Below are 19,355 nucleotides of genomic sequence, written 5' to 3'. Positions count from 1 at the left end.
TGTTAGTCTCCATGTACGTTATGCTCTCCCACTGGAACTCATGTCAGGTCAAAGGCACAGCCGACCTCTGTGCAGAGGACGCACATGGTGGTCCACACTCTCTCCAGGCCTCGCAGTGGGTCAGGTAGTGAAAGTGACTGCCATGTTGTCATGTTGACGACTTCTTTTATCTCTAAACTAGAAAAATTGTCATCATACTTAGAAAAAATTCAGGCCAAAAAAGGTCACATGCAGTGAGCTGTGTGTCACTATGCTCTGTATGAGTCAGTTGTTGTGCTGCAGCCTCCCCTCAGCTCCTTCAGCAGTTTCTGGTCCTGCCTGCATTCATTAGCACAGTTCATGCTCTGGCATGTGTGCTTGCCATATGTCCACGAGGACCACAGCAAAGGAAAACTCAGACAGACTCGCTGACACAGCCACGAGGGTAGAGAGTTACAATGCTTTGAATTTTCATACTTTCCAGTGCACCCCATGGACCATCCACACATGAGGCTGTGCTGCAGATTAAAAGCTGAACACTGAGCTCCATAGGATGAAGCATTAATATTCTGGGCAGTTGTTGGTTTCACAGTCCAAGTCTCATATTCAAAGCGTTGGAGGCAAGAGGAAAGACGTCTTGATGGAGGAACACTGTCAGTGTTCCCTAAGAGCTTTCTCAGGCTTTGCTCCATAAATAACAGCTGCTGTTTCAGGAGGAATTCATAGTAGTGTGTGAGATACTTCACGCTGCTCTCAATGTCAACTCACATGCTCCCAGAGAGCAGAGCCACAAGCATCCAGGGTCAGCTCTGCATCAGGGAAAAAAAACATGCGCTTTACCAGCTGCTTCTTGACCATTTATGGTAGCAGCTGTCATATTACCTAACAAGATGCAGGTTATTACAACGTCAGCTCCTCTCATGGTTCCCAGTCTGCAGGGACGGCATGTATTAACTGTTCTTCTGTGAAAGGAGACTCTGACAAATGATGAAGTTATGACATTGCTTGAGCTGTGAACACAGACCTATCCTGTAGTCTGCCCAGGCTGATAGTTTTAACGCTTGTAGGTTAAAAAAGAGTTTTGGCCCTAGTGGTCTAACAAATTTCACTTCACCTCATCTTTTACTAAGAAGCCCCCCAAAAAACAGCAGCCCCCAGTCGAGATTAATAGCAGCTTGGCTGCCTTGATATTCATATTCGACATTTCATTGTTGAGTTTTCCTGCATGTTTTATCTCAGCTAACATTTAATTAGTCAGTCTCTCAACCGAAAAAGCCCAGTGAAAAGCTTTGTGCCTCTTGTACCTTTTCAGATAAGTAAATCTTTTGTTTAATTGGAAGGTGAACTCTGCTGACTCTGTTTGTAAAGTGAGCTGGGAAGGATGTGTGTTTTTCATTTTAGATTAATCTATTGATTACTTATCAAATCGTTTAACCGTTTTTAAATTTTTTTGTTTTTTTTATTTAATCTAAGGGCGACATCCCAAGATGTTGAAACTTGTTTTGCAAACAGAATAAATATGTTCATTTACCACGGTTAGATGAGTTACAAGGTACAAAGTTTGTGTACTTGGCTCTTTGCCTGAACATAACTTGGGGGTCAGATTACGGAAGCGAGGCAAGAGACGAAGCAGGGAAGGGAGAAAGTAGAGCATCTTGTGCCCCTCAGCATCACAGATGAAAGATAAATTGGTGATGACCTAGTACTAATGCATGTGCTCTGAACACGATATTTTATTTAGTGTGGGTTTTGATAAAAGTGATCACGAACTTTGAATACTGAAGGGAACATTTTTGCCAAAGGAGTCCTTCATAAAAGTTGTGTTTTGTGCCTCTTTAATGGACCAATTTTATGTCACATTAGAGAAATCATTGCGATTTCACTTTAAACCTTGGGAGAATATTGCTGTTCCTCTGTTGCCTGAAGCAGCTTCAACAGGGACAAGTGGTCACAGAGGACCACTGAGCTGTCTGAGACAGAACGAATGGGAGGTACTTCATTTCTCAATTCAAAACAAGCGCTTTGCCCTCCACCATAATTAATGCATCCAAAAACAGTGTGAAGTATTGGTGCAAAATGTAGCTCTCCTCTCTTGCAAAGAGGATAACTATAATGGTGGGAAGTCTAGATGGACAGCAGGGCTTTCACTGTGCTGCTGGTGGTGGGAAGAGAAAGAAAGGGAGGATAATAAGAACTGAACAGCGCTTATTCAGCAGCATTGATCAGTGTGTTATATGTGTGATGTGAAGGAGCTCCAGGCCTCCATCTTTTCATACATCAGGCCCACCAGTGGGATCAGATAGGCTAGTGTGTGTGCTTGTGCAGTGTACATGTGCAAGGCTGGATTTGCATACATTCCTTAGATGTATTTCCATGAATGTCAGTAGGATCTCATTGACTTTTAAGAGAAAGGGGGAAACTGCTAAAGCCAGAGGTTAAAGTGAAGAAGAGAAAAGGAGAAGCAAAGAGAAGTTCCTTCTTCCAATCTGCCACAGCAGGTGAGGGGCAGAGTATTGCGTGACCTGCACTGAAATTAACCCTGACACAAGCAGCTAGTGCCATCTGGTGTATGAGCAAATCAAAGAGGGTCTTACTGTGCCTGCAGACTGACTGCACCTATGCACACATAGGGTATATATTTTCATTGTGCACACCGTTTTCAAACTGTGCACCGTCCTGATCTCAAGGAAGTCAGAAAATGCAGGGGCTGCTCCTCAGCCAGACTGAATCCTTCAAGGAGCGGAGCTGAGAAGCACCACGGCCGAGCGATGGCTGTCGTCTAAACTCCAAGGCGTGAAAGCCTGCACTGCTGTTTAATAATGCATCAGGTTCCAGTGTTGCTGGTTTCAAGGAGGTGCGGGGGGGGTTAAGGGTGGTGTGGGTATGAGGGCTCAAGCTGGCCCTTCTGAAGTAGCCCACGTGTCATAGAAACGGATTCATTCACAGCTGAGATCTTATCCCATGGATTAAGTATGCCATGAGCCAGGATTAATTAATCAAAGCATGTCCATAGTATGAAAGGCAATTTATTGAAATGGAATGACGGATTAAGCTGGAATTATTTATATCGTGCTGTAACTGGTGTGGGGTTTTGATGTTTGAAATTGCCTAATCAGGGAGAAGGTTGTTTTCAACTCTGCATTGCAGTGGAGAGATCAGATTGGTATGGGCTTTCGTGGGGTGCACTGTGCTTTGTCACGGCTTCCCTCTCAGTGTGTGAACGGTGATTACTTAATACTGTGGCGTTCAAGAATGCTACTGCAGATTTCATATCTGTTAATGGCTTTTACCAGGCGAGGAACACAGCCAAGAGAAAAAGCAGCATTTCCTTTGGTTACATAAGCTCGCCGGCTCTGAGGAAGAAGAAATGACAGAGTGATTACTGTCACATTGTACTTAAATCCACTTTCTTCTGTAGCAATTGCTGAGTGGCCCGCCTTATCTAGGTGAATGTGTGCTTTTGTCTGTAGTTATGAGAGGACAGAGAGTGTTGGTGTGCGCGTGCAGGGGATTGTGAGTGCTTTGGAACGGTTGCAGCTGTGCTTTTCGACTTGTTAACCCCGCAGTGGGGAGGAGGGGGCTGTAAGGGGCTGAGTGTACAGGACCTCGCCCCTGGAGTAGAGAGAGAGAGAGAGAGAGAGAGAGAGAGGAGGTGACATGAAGCACAGCAGTGAGATAGAAAACTGGACCCATCAGCTATACTGCACTGACACAATATGCCCTTTAAATGTGAGCCAGCAAGTTTTTTTTTTTTTTGGTCCTGTTTAATATGCTTGTCCCTCGGTGTGAGGAAATTCAGGCCAAAGATTGCATCTAAGTCTATAAATCAATTTGTCAGTCAACAGAAAATAAATCAACAACAAATTGATAATCAATTACTCGTCATTTATCAAGACAAAAGGCCAAACATTTTCTGGTTTGAACTGGTCAAGTGTGAGAATTTGCTCTTGTTCTTGTTCTGGGAAATTATGATGGACATTTACTAACATTAACATTTACTGACATTTCACACTGTGAAGCAGTTAAGCAAACAAAACAAAACAAAATGTGAAGATTAACTGGTTATGATAAATAATTATTAAAGGAGCAATTTGTAAGTGTTGCTATCGCTACATAGCCAGCTTTAAAATAAACATCTCATACTTACCGGTCTAGAAGAAATGTTGTGACTCAAGCATCAAACTTCATTCCTTTACTCACCAAGAAGTGTCTCCAGCAGTGGAAAGCAACGCAAATGTTAACTCTTGTCTCTCTCACGTCTTTTCTTTTATGGAAGTTAGCGTGCTAACCAGCTAGCCCCGGCCCGACTTGTCACTTTCTGATACCGAGTCACTGTAACCTCCCATCTGCCCTGAAGATGTAGCGCTGCTTACAGGGCGTATTATAACCTATGGTAAACGCATTGTGGCCAAAGGTCCTGTCAAACTACAATTACCACCACCCGCTCCTGGCAAGAAACCACGTTCGGCAGCAGAGTAAACTTCCGAGTATCCCCTCTAACGTCTTGGCAGAGATGAGTCAGGAGTGTCCCAGCTAAGATTTTGTGTTCAGCTGTTATTCATAAACTCAAAACCCCCGTTCATTTGTCAAGACAACGACCCAAACAGATATTTTAGAAAATGTCAGACTGTGCAGTTTGCTTCCTTTGTTTGTGAGATAATAAAAAATAAGCTGATATCTGAAGTAAACCATAAAAATCCTACAAAATGGTGCTTTCATATAATTGAGTTGATATTTAATGATTTCTTTCAGGAAATACTTTGAGAAAAAAAAGAAAATACTGCACTTCGCTGTGAATGAGAACAAGACAGAGTTTTTAAACTGTCACTGTCAGCAGCCTCTTAATGTGCTTTACAGAGTAATAAAGATAGAAACAGAAGGATAGAAAAAAACAAAGATCAGACATTTTACTGGGTTAATGAATGAGAGCATTGTCCACACACATTCCCCTTCAGCAGTTAGTTGATGAGATAGAAGTCGCAGTGTATTTCCAATTTTATAGCTCATAAACCTCAGTCACCTACTTCAACAATCCACAAGGAAACAGGCCTCAAAGTTGAGTCAGCAGGATGTCACAGCTAATTGTTGGGCATATGCTTTAAACTCTGCTCTTATGGGCTAAGTTATGTAGTGCACTAAGTGTCTTGTTTACACCAGCTCCCTGGCAGTCATAACTAGTAGGTGGATAATGGGTAACATGTCCGTCCCTCTGCTACGCTTCGACTCTCGCTTGATACATTTGGTCTTGGGTACTGGGTCCCCGGCCCCTGACTGTCCGGTCCTCTCGAATGGCTTCATATTCATATATCCCACCATACTGCCGTTCTATACAAAGTGACCTCCCGCTGACCCCACCCTGACCACATGCTCCTCTCTGCTTTGTCTGTCATGGTAGCTTGATGGAGCACCCCACCTCTCCTTGACCCTATAGCCTTTATCAAAAGACTGAGCCACTGAGGAATTGATCCCAGCTCCTTTGATTGTAAATCTAGCCACACATTATGAGTTCTGCCAGTAAAAGGAATTGGAAAAAAGAAAGATTTTAAGCATAACTGACAAGTAGTATGACAAGTAGTAACATTAAAAGATAATTAAGCCGCATGTGTGCGGTCATGCCTATAATGAGTGTATAGTATCACCTCTATTGACATGCATGAGGTGTATATGAGTTTGTTTATCCGTGAAGGATTTTATGAATGACTTTGTGGGACTACCGGCGCTATCCGGTCAGCAGCCGCAGCCCAGGACAGCACATTACCACCTAGATGGATGCAGTCATTGTGTAGATAAATGACAAAGGTTCCCACTCCCTCAGAAGGGCACCATGAAATGGGAATTATATCAGAGACATTATTCCTCAGTGCTGGTGTCTGTAACACACACCCACACACACTCACACACACACTCACGCACACATACGCAGACGCAATTTATGCTTGGCACCCTGAATTTCCCTGCGGTGTGCAGAAGATAAAAGGATGTGTTCTGAGGAAGAGGAGATTTTTAAACTGCTGTGTCATTGTGTGTTCAGATCAGATCCAGCCATAACCACAAAGCTAAAAGAAGCAGCTTTTAGCCTGTATGGCCCATACATGTGGAAAAATGGTGGAATAGCTCAACTAATTTGAAAAAAATATAAATTACGGTTCACTTTAAAAAACATAGATCAATAGATTGAGCACCCAAACACTCACAGCTTATATTGTATGTATGAAAACACTAAAACAATATATTCACTTTTATATTGAGTTTTAAGTAACAACCAGTATAAGATCAGTGTAAATCAGCACATTGTGAAGATCACAGGTGGTGCTGATGAAGATCCTCTCACAGGGCTGCGGGTGTGTGCTTCTGATGAAGAAGGTTGGGAACCACTGATGTACTTCATGCACAGTGGGTAAAATTCAAATTAACATAAGACCTCATACATTTTGACACTTGCAAAAATCTCCTAAAACAACTCAGTTTCTTTATTTTTAATTTTCTTTGGCTGAACAACAGTGGCAGTAGTTTTAATCCACCCTCAAAGCAGCTGTGCTAACAAGTTTTATGAATCTGTGTGGTTGAGCTGGAGGAAAAAGGAGGAGGCTCATAAATCTTGCAAATTTCTCCACATACATAATCTGGCCTGAAATGAGAACAAGAATGTCATTATGTTGCTGGAATTCAACACAGCAAAGTGAAACGGCTGCACGTAGGGGAGATATTGATAGCTGGCAGAGCTGCTGCAGCTTCACTCTCAAAGGTTGTGTGTCGATTCCCTTCCCTGGCTTTACTGTATGAATGAAGGATGTTTTTTTTCTTTTCTTCCTTTTTCCTGAAACCTGGCATGTCTGTGTGAGATAGTTCCAGTCGTACTGTATTAGGATGATTAATCTTTACTACAGATCAGTATCATATCTTGTGCACGAGTTATTACGTTATGTGAGAGCAGAGAAGAGCTGCCACCAAGAAGCCTCATATTTTCTCTAGTGCATCAAATTTATTTTCATCTCCCGCAGTATATCCTCTATAATCTATTGGGCCCCTGCTGGAAGTGCATTTACTCCACTGAGAGCGAGATTTTAAATTGTGGAGTGTTTTTTTTTTTTGTTTTTTTTTAATTGAAGGAAAATGCACACATGCACACAGGGGGGTATGATAAAATGCAGTGGAAATTAAAGCGCAGTGCAGATGAGAATTAAGAGAAGATCAAAACGAGCACATCAGGATTCAGTGTGAGTAAGACAGAGGTGGAGGAGGGAGGGGAGGGGGAGGGAGGGTGAAGTCGAGGGGCAACCCCCCATTCTAGGCGAGGGATTCCTTTACTGCAGTGATCAGCAGTCGTCCCCCCACTCCCCTTCTCCTGCCCCTTCTCTACTGCTCCTCTCCTCCCTCCTTCTGCTTTCCCTCATTCTCACGGCTTTCTCTTTCTTTTTATATCTCCCTCCTTCTCTCTCTGCTCTTCCCTCTGTTTCCCTTCATCCTCTCCTCCTCTCTCTCTCTCTTTTTTTCTTTCCACTACAAACACACACGCCACCAGTCACGTTTCAGTGGGGAGGGATTGTCTGCAGCAGGGTACAGTATATGCAGCACATGGTTAGAAACGCAAGCGCACTGGGGACTCACACCCTTTTACTCCAGCCTTCATTTATCTCTATCGCTCCCCTGCTGCTCCTCCATTTATCCTCGCCGCCTTCCTCCTCCTCCGTCCCTCCACACCTCTGTCTCTCCGCCAATTTATCTGTCCATCTCCGCAGCCATCGTCGATGCCCGTTTCTTCCCTTTTCTCCCTCTCTTAGCCGTATGACATTGATTCCAAGGTTGCTGTGCTATTGACTGCTGCTACGCTGTTAAATATTTCAGGCAGCGTTTCAGTGGCCGTGTGCCTGAGGGGTGGGGGGCAGAGGGGGGCTTCGCTCAGTCGTTCTGCAACTACCGCTGACAAACAGGCTGGTGAACAGACGGCTGGACGCACACACACATACACACCCGCCACCTGCAAACACACAGAGGTACATTCGCACGTACATGCCACTCCACAGATGGATGTACACAAACGCCAGGGCCATATTTGCATATGTTTGCGAAGGTGCACTGGGTGTTGGGGTGTGTGTGTGTGTGTGTGTGTGTGTGTGTGTGTGTGTGTGTGTGTGTGTGTGTGTCCGTGCCGGTGATGTTGTGGGTATCTGGATGAAATCTTTGCTCCTGGCTTCAAGCTGCTGAAGTTAATGAATGAGCAAAGCAGTGCTGGACCACTCTCTGCAGACTGTGCAGTTATTCTAGACCAGCCAAAACGCCTTCCTCAGCATCTCATCTGATCAGCAGCCTAATCACTGTTTGGGCTCTTCTTGGTACCACGGGACGGTAATCGGTATTCTCATTTAGGACGCGCACACACACATGCACATACATATTTCACTATGGGGTTACTGCAACATTCAGTCATCTTGGACCAGCTGGTGCCAAAACAAGATCTTTACAGTCCTGATGTGTGGACACACACATGCACACCCCCCTGTGATCCCTGTGGTGGTGCTCAGTTTACAGCAGAAGTCATTGGAGAAGTCCTGCATCAGTGCTGCAGTGGTCGCAGTTACTTTTCATAAATGATGACAGACCTCTGTCTCTTGTTCCTCAACATCCCCTGTATTTGCAGATGTTGAAAAATATGAAAGGAAAAAGAGTTTTCAAGAAGTTTTTATTTTCTCTAACAAGTAGGCAACACCAAAAGAGCTAACGCTCAGCGGGGACTCCATCTGCGGACCCTCGCTGAGCCTCTAATGGTGGGTAGTCAGTGTTGCATTGTATATATCAGCTGAGAACAAACATGGAGACAGCAGTAGAGATCCAGAGCTGACAAGGGGCTCATTGCTAATTAATGTAGCAATGAACAATTTCCAGGGTCACAAGTCTTGGTGGTGGTTAACTGTCGCAGTTTGTGTTAATCTAGACATTCAGCCCTTCCACATCATCTCTTCACGTGGCTGCAGTGGTGCGCCTGGGCCAGACCGCCTAACTGAAAGCGGGATTAGATTTGGAGATGTGATCGGCAGTCAAATTCCTCGAGTGACAGCTGAGACATTTAATCAGCAGCAGATGATTGTCTGCAGTGTTTGTCAGGTTGATGATGGGATTACAGGTTGTCCCACTGCTGGTTCTGTCCTCTCACAAAAAAAAAAAAAAGCATTTTTTTTCGGTTTTTGTTTTATTAGCATGGAGTATGACAGGCAGTTAAATTCAGACAGCTGTCAGTTATGATCTTGTCAAGTTTTTGACCATGACCGGCTGCAGTGAACCTCACCGGTGTAAGCCAAAACAAACAAACAAGATAAGTACATAAGAGAAAAATCTTACTATGAAACATGAGCCACTATATTCCCCACTCTTGAGCTGTGTTACTGGGCCCTCTCATGAGGCATACAGTGGAAAGAAATGAGTGTTGGGCAGGATATCTGTCCTGCTGAGTAATGATGAACTCTGGCCTCAGCATTCAGACCACTGACTGTAGTGCGAGCAGCCTAGGCTTGATCTTGCTTCTCTGAAGTCCAGCATAGAAATGCTTTGATTGGTAGATGGGTATCCACAGTGTTTGTGCTTAGCTCAGTGCTTCAGAGAGCATCTGGTTGCCTTGACAGCACCCACTCCCCACTAAGACATCTTTTCGGTCCATAACTGTCGGTCCAGTCATAAAAGAGAAGCTGTGAGAGCTTTGGATCTCCGCTGTAGTGATTCAGCTCAGTGCAGGTCAGCGAGTGTGTGTGTGTGTCGTAAAAATCTGATGTTACAGCAGTTGTACACAGGGCGAGCGCATCAGACTGAGGCCTGCCGGATGCCGAGTACCAGCTCTGTTGACAGCGTGAAAGCTGACCCGTGCCTCCAGAAAGCGAAGGGTTACCGAATGTGCGTATGATTCACTGGTGATGCTGTGCACTCGTCGGAGAACATAATGTGTCTGCATACCCAGTGAAGAGATTTATACACAGCACAAATCGCATGGCTCCAGGCACCACTTATTAAATATTAGGACCAGTCGGCAGAGGAACAGAGGAACAGAGCTCTTTCTTGTGTTTTTTTTTGCGGTGCAGTAGAGACAGATTTTGTTTGTGCGTGCACACACAACTAAAACTTTAATCGGAAAAGTTGTGTTTTTGCCCCCTGGCGCTCTTCCCCTGCTTGATGTCTCATCCTCACCCGGGTTGGCTCTGCGGAAGTGTGAGGAGATCTTAGAGCCCGTCGCTCGCCAGAAAACAGGACGAGCTCTGTAATTTGAAACATGGGCAGAGCATATGAACACTCCTACTTCCCTGAACAGAAAAAAAATGAGGGTTTCCCCAAGCTCTGCTCCTCCGTTCGTCGCCCTCCCCTCCTCCCACTAGTCTGTGACACAAGTAGGGAATTCATACTGAACCACACTGTTGTTATTCAAGCTGCATGTGGCTGCCTTCTCTTCTGTGTCTCCCACTGTGGCGTTTTCCTCCAAGTGGTGGTTTCTGTGTCTGGATGCTGATGTGTTTAGATAGGATATGAGAGGCTTTGTGTGTGTGTGTGTGTGTGTGTGTGTGTGTCTATGCGTCAGCCTGTTGTAGAGTATTTCTATGACTGATTGGGTGTGGCTCCAGTCTGTACATGGTAACATTTTCTAGAAACTGGAACAGAGGATGCCATTTCGGAACGCAATAAGTGGCCAGTCTCACAAACACACAATGAGAGGCATACATTAGGGCAGTGTCATGTTGCTGAGTGTCACACACTGGCTCATAAAAGAGCGCTGGAATAACCAGGTTGTTGCCCTTTCTCTTCCTGTGTGCAGGTTTGGAGGGGCGGCCCCTCATGGCATGGCCAGAGACTGTTGTGTTCCTCTGCTGCTCCAGAAGGTAAGAATACGTAGTAGTTTATTTCTGACCATAAGAGCTGTATCAAGGGTTTCCCCTTTTTAAAGAAAACCCCACATGCAGCCTCTGCCCCCGTTCAAGACAAATGAGTTCTGCACCGGGGAGGAATTCTGCATCGATCAGACAGGAGAGGCTCATTCGGAGTTAAAAGCTAGTGGTCGTTAATATGGAATCTGTCTTGGGGAAGCGTCTGCTCGTCTGTGTGAGAGGCAGGAGGGAAGGAGAGCGTGAACAGAGGGTGGAAGAGAAAGGCAGACTGAGCAAGTTGATTTGATTTTAAAGCGAGCTTTAATAGCTGTATCTTTGGAGCAGAGATAGCCACAGGATCCTCACGTCTTCAGCAATGTGCCTGTGATGCCAGGACGAAGGAGGACAAAGGGAACAGGTGCAGGAGGAGGACAAGCTCAGATACTTGGGGCAAAGCTTCAAATTGTCACTAATGAAGGAAGAAGTGGGCGCAAAATGAAATGTCTGCAGGTGTCCGTGTTTGAACATGGTCAAAAACACGAGCCCGGCTTGTGCTGCCCGTGCCGCCGATGATCCTTCACTTCTTGGTGCGAGCCCAAGCAGAGATGTGCTGATTCACTGCAGTGGTCCTGAGCAGGAGGGAGAGGTTGTTGGGTGCAGCAGCAGCAGCAACAAGGCAGCAGCTTGGATCTCCCTCCTCTGTGGACTCGCAGGTGTCTGCGTTGATTCATGGCTCCGTCATTAGGGGCCACTCAGCGTGATAATGGCATAAGCTGCGTGGGATCATTATAACCAGTTTGGTTACTGACCTGTAACTTCACAATAATGTTGGGGGTGCATCTTGTTAGTCCTTGGTACACCTTCTTTTTTCGCTGCTATGAAAACCCAAAACCTTCCAGGGAATGAATAAATAGTGATGTCTACCTCAAAGTCTTTTTGATTGTCAGTCCCACCGCACAGGCATCCCTTGGAGGTTTTTTTAAGCCTTTCCAAAGCTATAAGAAATATCAGCAGTTGGCATCAATGAATCGACATAACTGTTCTGTGAGGAGGAGGTTAGCAATATTATGCTGTATAGACTCAGCCTAACGAGGGATTATGTTGGCAAAGCAGCGGTCAGCAGGTATAGAATTCATATAGGATCTAATATTAACTGTTGAATTAGCTTCTGTGTTAACCTGCCGTGCTGTAGTTACTATATGTGGTGTTTGAAACGACGAGATCGGAAAACATCAGTCACAGAAGAATTAACTGACTTGAATAACTTGTTCTAACTTAAGTGTTGATTATAGTGTTTGATAGTGAGACAATAGAGAGTGTTGCTGTTATGATGGGTTTGAGTTCAGGGCTGCCGCCACCCTCAGTTCTCTGAGTCCGACAGTTCAATTGTTAAGCTCCTCCGACAGGTGGAGCTGCTGCTGTGCTGCCCCCTGCTGGGTCTCAAACCACACTCCTCTCTGTGGGCCATCAAATTAGCTTCAATTTAGCGTAACACCGTCAGAATATCAGAGCCTAAAATGTTTTGTGATGTTGTTGTAGACAGCAGTTAGAGGCTCCAAACAGACAGTTGATATGTCAGTATGAGTAAGTAATTCATGATTCTGTTTATGTTCAAAAGCAGGAAATCCTGAAAATGCCAAGACTAACTAGTACTAACTAAACAATAAACTGCTCCTTGTGCGTTCATATTAAATGCTCAGTTACTTCAATCAGAGGGAGCCGAGTACATGGAAGCTCATTTCCATGGTTCAGTCAGGACCTTAGGGTGTAGTTTTACATTCTCTGCTTTTGTGCCATTAGTCTGACTCTGATTTTCTCGCCTGCAACCGCCCTCACAGAGGTGACAGTGGTGTATCAGAACGGGCTGCCGGTGATCTCAGTCAGTTTGCCGTCCAGGCGAGAGCGCTGTCAGTTCACCCTCAAGCCTCTCAGCGACTGTGTGGGAGTTTTCCTGCAACAGCTCCAGGCAGAGGACAGAGGCATCGACCGGGTAGCCATCTACTCCATGGGTATGCACACAAACACAACAATACACACACACACACCCCCGCCACTATGTCCATTTACTCCAGCAGGTTATACGTATACGTGTCCTTACATGCTTTCAAGTGTTCTTGTATTTTGAGGCTGTTAAGTGTTCCTGCAGCTGTGGCTTTGCATCAGAATTTAATACCACTGCATGCGCCATGAAATGATTTTTCAGCCCTCTCTCTGCTCAGAGGGCTCATTATACACGAACAACTGGTACTTGAAATCTTTCTCTTAGTGTGTAAGTGCATGTGCTTTTACCTCTCACAATAATCTGACAGCAACAAAGCCTGATTATCAGGTGTTTGAAGTGGCTACCCATCAGTGCTCCATCTCTCTTACTGCCTCGCTTCCCATTTGTCTCTCTGTCCAGATGGAGCGAGGGTTGCCTCCTCCACAGGCATAGACATCCTGCTGCTGGATGATTTCAAGCTCGTCATTAATGACACCACACACGTAGTGCGGCCACCGAGGAGAGGTGAGGACGGGCACAGCAGAGCCAGAGCCTGTGCTATTAATGAGTCTTTCCCTCAGTTAGACTCATTAATAATAAGAGGAAGAAGTTGTTTTATTACCAACAAGTGGGTCACATCAAAGCCTGTATTTGTTTGCATTTGTGTGTGTGTGTGTGTGTGTGTGTGTGTGTGTGTGTGTGTGTGTGTGCCTCAGAGCTGCTGCCCCACGAGGAGGCAGAAAGGCTGAATGACGTCAAGTTTCTGGTGCAGCAGCTCTACACCACCCTGCGCATCGAGGAGCACCAACTTAGCAAAGAGCGTGAGCTGATTGGACGACTGGAGGACCTCAACTCCCAACTCCGTCCCCTAGAGAAGGTCTTTGCACTGACATTTTTCTGTTGTTGGTTGTACAAGGTCATTGCTGACTGAGCCAACAGTAGAACATGTGACCTTGAAAAAAGAAATCATTTGCATGCTTTTGCACATTTTTCCATGAAAACCAAGAGGAGTTGTTGTTGCTGAGAATTTTGTAGGCCTGTTTATAATCCTCTTATCTGCAGATAATTATTTTAAAATATCATTATCTCAGCATATCAGGCATTTGTTTCCATTGAGCCACAACAAATTTGTGGTTAAAAAAGGCCTGACCAGCCACCAGGGGTATGTTAAGGGGCCATCAAGTTGGGAACTCGGCAAAACAATGAATTTGTTATCTCTGTAATGAGATAATCAGTTTGTGATCACAACAAAACCGTTGATCTCATGATAATTAAGTCTTAATCTGGAAACAAGGGTCTGAAAGACTTACTAAAGCTGTTGTTAGTTTGTCTTGTGCTGAAAATTCATGATGCCCTGGATTTTTAATGCAAATAAGCTTCTTTTGCTCTTTTCGATTTGGCTGACTGTGCTTTCTTCCTCACGTCTGCACAGGTGAGGGAGGAGTTGAGTAAGAAGGCAGAGCGGCGTACCACCTGGGTGCTGTGGGGCGGCATGGCGTATATGGCCACCCAGTTCGGCATCCTGGCCCGGCTCACCTGGTGGGAGTACTCCTGGGATATCATGGAGCCCGTCACCTACTTCATCACTTATGGCACAGCCATGGCCATGTACGCCTATTTCGTGCTTACACGCCAGGTAGGCCGCAGCAAAACACAGTGAAATCATACACATCTCAGCGTATGATACATGTGTTATTAATGTCTTCATGTTGGTGGTAAAGTCTGAGTGTAAAAAGCATCTTCTGCTGCTGTTTGTGCTAACGATTAGTGGAATAAACAATTAGACAAACTGACAGAAAACAAAAACCTTGACAAGCCAATAACCATTTAAATCAAAATAAAAGCCCCAAACATTCTCTGATTCCAGCTTCTTAAATTTGATTTCTTTTCTTCTTTTGTTTTTCTGTCTGTCAGGCAAAAAAAAAAATCTTTGGAAGAAGTCACCTTTGACTTTGGGAAATTCTGATGTACATTATTGAACTATTTTCTGATATTATTCCGACCAGAGGATTAGACAAGTAATTATAAAAGTTATAATCGGATTAATCTTAGTAATAAATTTACAGCATACTGATTCTGACACCAAAATTATGCAGAAACTATTTTAGCACCCAGAGAACAAAGCATTACAGGAATGATATCTAACAGTTATCCTCTCTTTGCAACATCCTGCATTAAATAGAAATATTTTTATCTGCTCAAAAGCCTGAACTTGCGACACCCTTCGAAATTGAATTCAGCATCCATGAATTAACATTTGATGTTTAATATGTCGTCAGCCAAGGACTAGGCTGTCTGATAAACTTGTGCTCTGTCCGTGTCCCTCTATAACCTGCAGGAATACATTTACCCCGACGCCAGAGACAGACAGTATCTGCTGTTCTTCCACAAGGGGGTGAAAAGGACACGCTTCGACATTGAGAAGTACAACAAGCTGAAGGATGATATCGCTGAGGTACAGCCGAAAGCTGGATGTTTTGTGATTGTAAAATGAGCACTGAAGTCACACGGGGGATTCGCACATTTTACACTTCAGTACTTGGATTTGTAACGGCTGTGCCTAGACCTACTTTCAAACCATTCCCAACACACACACACACACACACACACACACACACACACACACTTTTGTCTTATGTTTTCTCACTCCACCCTCCCTCTCTCTCTCCCCATCCACCCTTTCCAGGTGGAGTTGGATCTGAAGCGTCTTCGGGACCCGCTCCAGCTCCAGCTCCCAGTTCAGCAGCTCACCGCCAGTGAAAATTGATGGAAAGAGTGACTCCCTCCTCTCTCAGCTCCTACAAGCCCCTTTCCCTCTACCCTCCTGTCGTCCAACACCCTTCTCCCTCCCCTTTTACCCCCAGCTATTTCTCAGACCCCCCCCATGCCCCTCCCCTCCCACACCCAATAATCCCATCCCTTTCTTGACTGTGGGAGTTAGGTTTTTTGTTTTGTTTTGTTTTGTTTTTGTTTTTTCCTTTTTTTCTTTTTACTTTCCTAAATGAAAACTCCAGTTGGAATTGCAAATGAAAACTGCTTAAAGACGAAGAAGGATGGTGAGAATACCAGGAACTGAAAAACTACAGCCGAAGGTTGGTGAGGATGATGAAAAGGACGATGATAATGATGATGATGATGAAGGAATACAACTGGGCTCTATGGATATGCCTCAAATCTCCAGAGGGACAGCCTGCAGGGAAACTCCAGGGGGAAAATGGAAATTATCACACCTCTAGACGCTCCAGGACAGAGGACATGCAGAGGGGCATTGTTGAGTCTGTGTGTGTGTGTGTGTATGGGACTTTCAGGGTACTCTGGGACACCGACCCTGGCCACACTGCGGGTCGACACAGTGGTACAGTCCCGCTTCCTTGTGCAGTCAAACTGTCAACACACACACCTACTCTTGGTTGGGGCAGGCTCCGGGGATACTCTTTATCCCACATGTTAAAGTTTACAAGGAAGTCCTGACTGCAGTTGCACCATCAGGGAGACCGTCGTCTTCCTGTAGCTGAACTCTGCTGCCTCTCCCTCCCTGGGCCACGCCTCCTCCAGGTGACGGACAGGTGTCCTTCCCAGTGTGACCTTTGTCAGGAGCTTGTCTCGACTCGCAGGATGTAGGCATGACGACGCCTCGTTTCCTCTTCCTGTTGACGCCCTGTAGCGGCCTCGTCTGCGCAAGTATGAGAGTACTACCGACAACAACATCACTGTGTGTTCTTTTATTCCAAAAAAAATATTTTGGCACTTTTTATTTTGAAAGCCATAGTATATTTGTTATGAAAAGAATATAAATATATATATGTATACAATCAAATAAACAGATGACCAGAGGCTAGTTTTTTCAGTGGGGGGAGGAGCTCTCTTACAAACATCATCCCATGAGAAACTCATCTACATCCTGTGAAGATCTCCTGCCCTGAACGACCCCTGCTAACGCGCACAGACGTGGAGCATTATACTGTATGCTACTTCATATCTTTTCATTACAAACACACACAGTATATTTGATAGCAGCTACGTCCAGGTAGGATGTACGGCTCCTGTGCATGGCCGCTAAAGGGGGGGAAAAACAATGTTGAAGCCAAATCAGGCTGAAAGTGGCTTTAATTGGAATTGATTGTTTTTGAGCAATGCCATGCTCGATCTTAATACAGCTGCTTAATGCTTCATATAATGAAGGGGTTGAAATGATCAGAGACCGTTGCCTCAGACAAACCTACAGGCAGGTTATAGGTTAATATATCTGATGAATTGAATGGCTTTAAAGACATCGACCCACAGTTCACAGGAGGAGCAGAATCTGAATACACCCCCCCCCCCAACCTCACTCCTCCCTGTATCATATATTTTACCTTTTTCCAATTCAACATATTCCTCTGAGCTTATAGACAAAATATCAAAAGGATAACACCTAAAAAAGCATCATGGCATTGTCTCACAGAGGCTTTTTTCAAGCTTGAAATAAAGCCAGAGTTTTCTCCTCCCACTGTTGCTGTAATGCCCCCCTGCTCCCTTGATGGCAAGGCAGGGTAGACTGCATGCTGTGGTATGCCCTCAGTAGAAATTTGTGAATGTGTAGGAGCATTATTGCAATTTTGTACTTAATTGGACACTTTTCTTTGCCACATCTAGCTGAAGTCTCATCCCCCTGATCAGTTAAATCAAAGGTTATAGAAGCCATATGTTTATGTTGTCCATGTTTTTTTTAGGATGGTCTAGAATAAACCTTTGTCAGGTTCACTTGGTTTTCTGTTCAGGGTGAGGATTGATGGCCCTCTCTCCACTCCCATGTATATCTCGAACAAAAAGGCCTCAGAGGCAGATATTTTCGCTCTGAACTGCTGTAGATCACCTCTGTAGAGGGGAAGCACAATGACGTGATGTGCCTGCACACAGACTCCAGACTCAGGATCATCTCCTGCTCGTGTGTGAACAGTTGGCTGAGACCTACTGAGGAGATCCTTGTGTTTAACTGCAGATTTTTTATTAAAATGCATGATTTTATGTCAAATCAGAAGTTAGCCATGCAGATCTCAAAGCAGGATTTGGTCTGATCTGTTACTGTGTGTGTTGGTGTGTGCGTTATCTCCAAGGGAAATGGTGCCTTTTGGATGATTAATGATTTAAATGGCATAGACGATATATCAGTTTGGTAAACCGCAATGATCGGGCCATCAAGTAAGGTAAGCTCTGAATGACACCTTCATATCAAGGAGGGTTACATTTGAATATTTTAAATTGGAAATCAATCTTGCTGTGTGTGTGTGTGTGTGTGTGTGTGTGTGTGTGTGTGTTTTTAATGAATCCATGTGTTGACGTGTGGTGAGGGCACTGGGGGCAAAGTTCACCATATTCATGAATACTTTGCCTCTAATCCCTGCCTGTCAATAGTGGTAAAAATCAATCCCGCTGTCATCCTCCTTCATAGCTGTCATTAGCTTTAAATTCATTTTTCCTCTCCTTGCACACCAACATACACACACACACACACAAAGTGACAACGACGTTTCCTTGGAGATGTACTGTGGGAGGTGAGAGAGTGGAGGCCTCTGTCTGCAGTCCAATCCTCCCCTCTGCTGTTTCTACATGACACTTCTCTCCATCATCACCTCCTCCTTTTTTTTATCACACCATCCACCGTTTATTGCCTTTATTTCTCTCTCGCTTTTATTTTTTAAAAACAAAATATATCAAATATAGGGAAACTTTATTATAAAGAGGGTGTTGCATGAATGTATGTTTACATGGGAAATTATGTAAAAATAAAAAAGATGATTTATCAAAAAAAAAAACACAAAAAAACAACAACCTGCAAAGATAATTTAAGAACGTTGTTTGTAGAGATTCCTAGTTATAAAGGACAGTGGACAGGGCTGCGCCTTTACAACCTGCCCTGTCAAATCTGACTTAATCCCAGCCAACCAACGGCTCAAACCCCATCAAACCCCAGTCCCATCTTCACCTTATTTACTCCCATAAACCACCATTTATACTCCCCAGCAAATGGAAAAACACCCTCCATCCTCGGTGCACCTATAAAAGAGGCTTTATGACCTCTTGACCTCAGTTACTATCGTCCTGGATCCAAAGGAAAGTCCTGAGTCCAAAGGAAAGTCCTGAGTCCAAAGGAAAAGTGTCAGGCGCACTCTGTCAATTTATTGGGGAACACCTCCCACCCCCTCCCCCCCACCCCCCACCTGTCATTTTCATCCACTCTCACCCTTTTTTCTCTAAAGTCGCATTATTATTCTATGTTTTGAATGTGTGTTATGTTTTGAATATCTCGTTTGTGTGCACTTAAAATAAGACATGTTCAAAATGCCTAAAGAGTGAAGCAGAATATAGGATTGAAATGATCTTGAACTCCATTCTGACCTCTTATTTTATTTTTATTTTTCTGGTCTTTTTCTTTTTTTCTTTTCTTCTGTTGACATATGATGCTGTAATGTTGGCAAAAAAGAAAATGTAAAATCCTGTATCATTTATGAAATATGTATAAAAGAGAAATGTAATTCAATTATCAATAAAATCCTTATCCAGTTTTTGGAGCC

At 44.4% G+C, this 19,355-nt stretch overlaps 1 protein-coding gene across 2 annotated transcripts in view; it reads left to right on the top strand.

Moving 5' to 3' along the window:
* Positions 1-19,352, top strand: part of mcu (mitochondrial calcium uniporter) — a 54,084-nt gene extending 34,732 nt beyond the window's left edge. The window contains exons 3-9 of one of the 2 annotated variants that reach the window (XM_071480998.1): positions 10,772-10,835; positions 12,659-12,829; positions 13,222-13,326; positions 13,518-13,678; positions 14,234-14,437; positions 15,140-15,256; positions 15,488-19,352. In XM_071480998.1, coding sequence (XP_071337099.1) covers positions 10,772-10,835; positions 12,659-12,829; positions 13,222-13,326; positions 13,518-13,678; positions 14,234-14,437; positions 15,140-15,256; positions 15,488-15,568 — 903 coding nt within the window. In that variant the 3' untranslated portion in view covers positions 15,569-19,352. The remainder of the gene's footprint in view (positions 1-10,771; positions 10,836-12,658; positions 12,830-13,221; positions 13,327-13,517; positions 13,679-14,233; positions 14,438-15,139; positions 15,257-15,487) is intronic. The other variant, XM_071480999.1, reaches the window with a different exon arrangement.
* Positions 19,353-19,355: the final 3 nt, after the last annotated feature.

The sequence above is a fragment of the Trachinotus anak genome, unplaced genomic scaffold (assembly GCF_046630095.1).
Source record: "Trachinotus anak isolate AG129_WGS33_773 ecotype Australia unplaced genomic scaffold, CSIRO_AGI_Tana_v1 ptg000007l, whole genome shotgun sequence".
In the NCBI taxonomy this organism is placed as follows: Eukaryota; Metazoa; Chordata; class Actinopteri; order Carangiformes; family Carangidae; genus Trachinotus; species Trachinotus anak.
The sequence above is the reverse complement of the archived record's forward strand: the minus strand, read 5'-3'. Positions and strand labels throughout refer to the sequence as shown.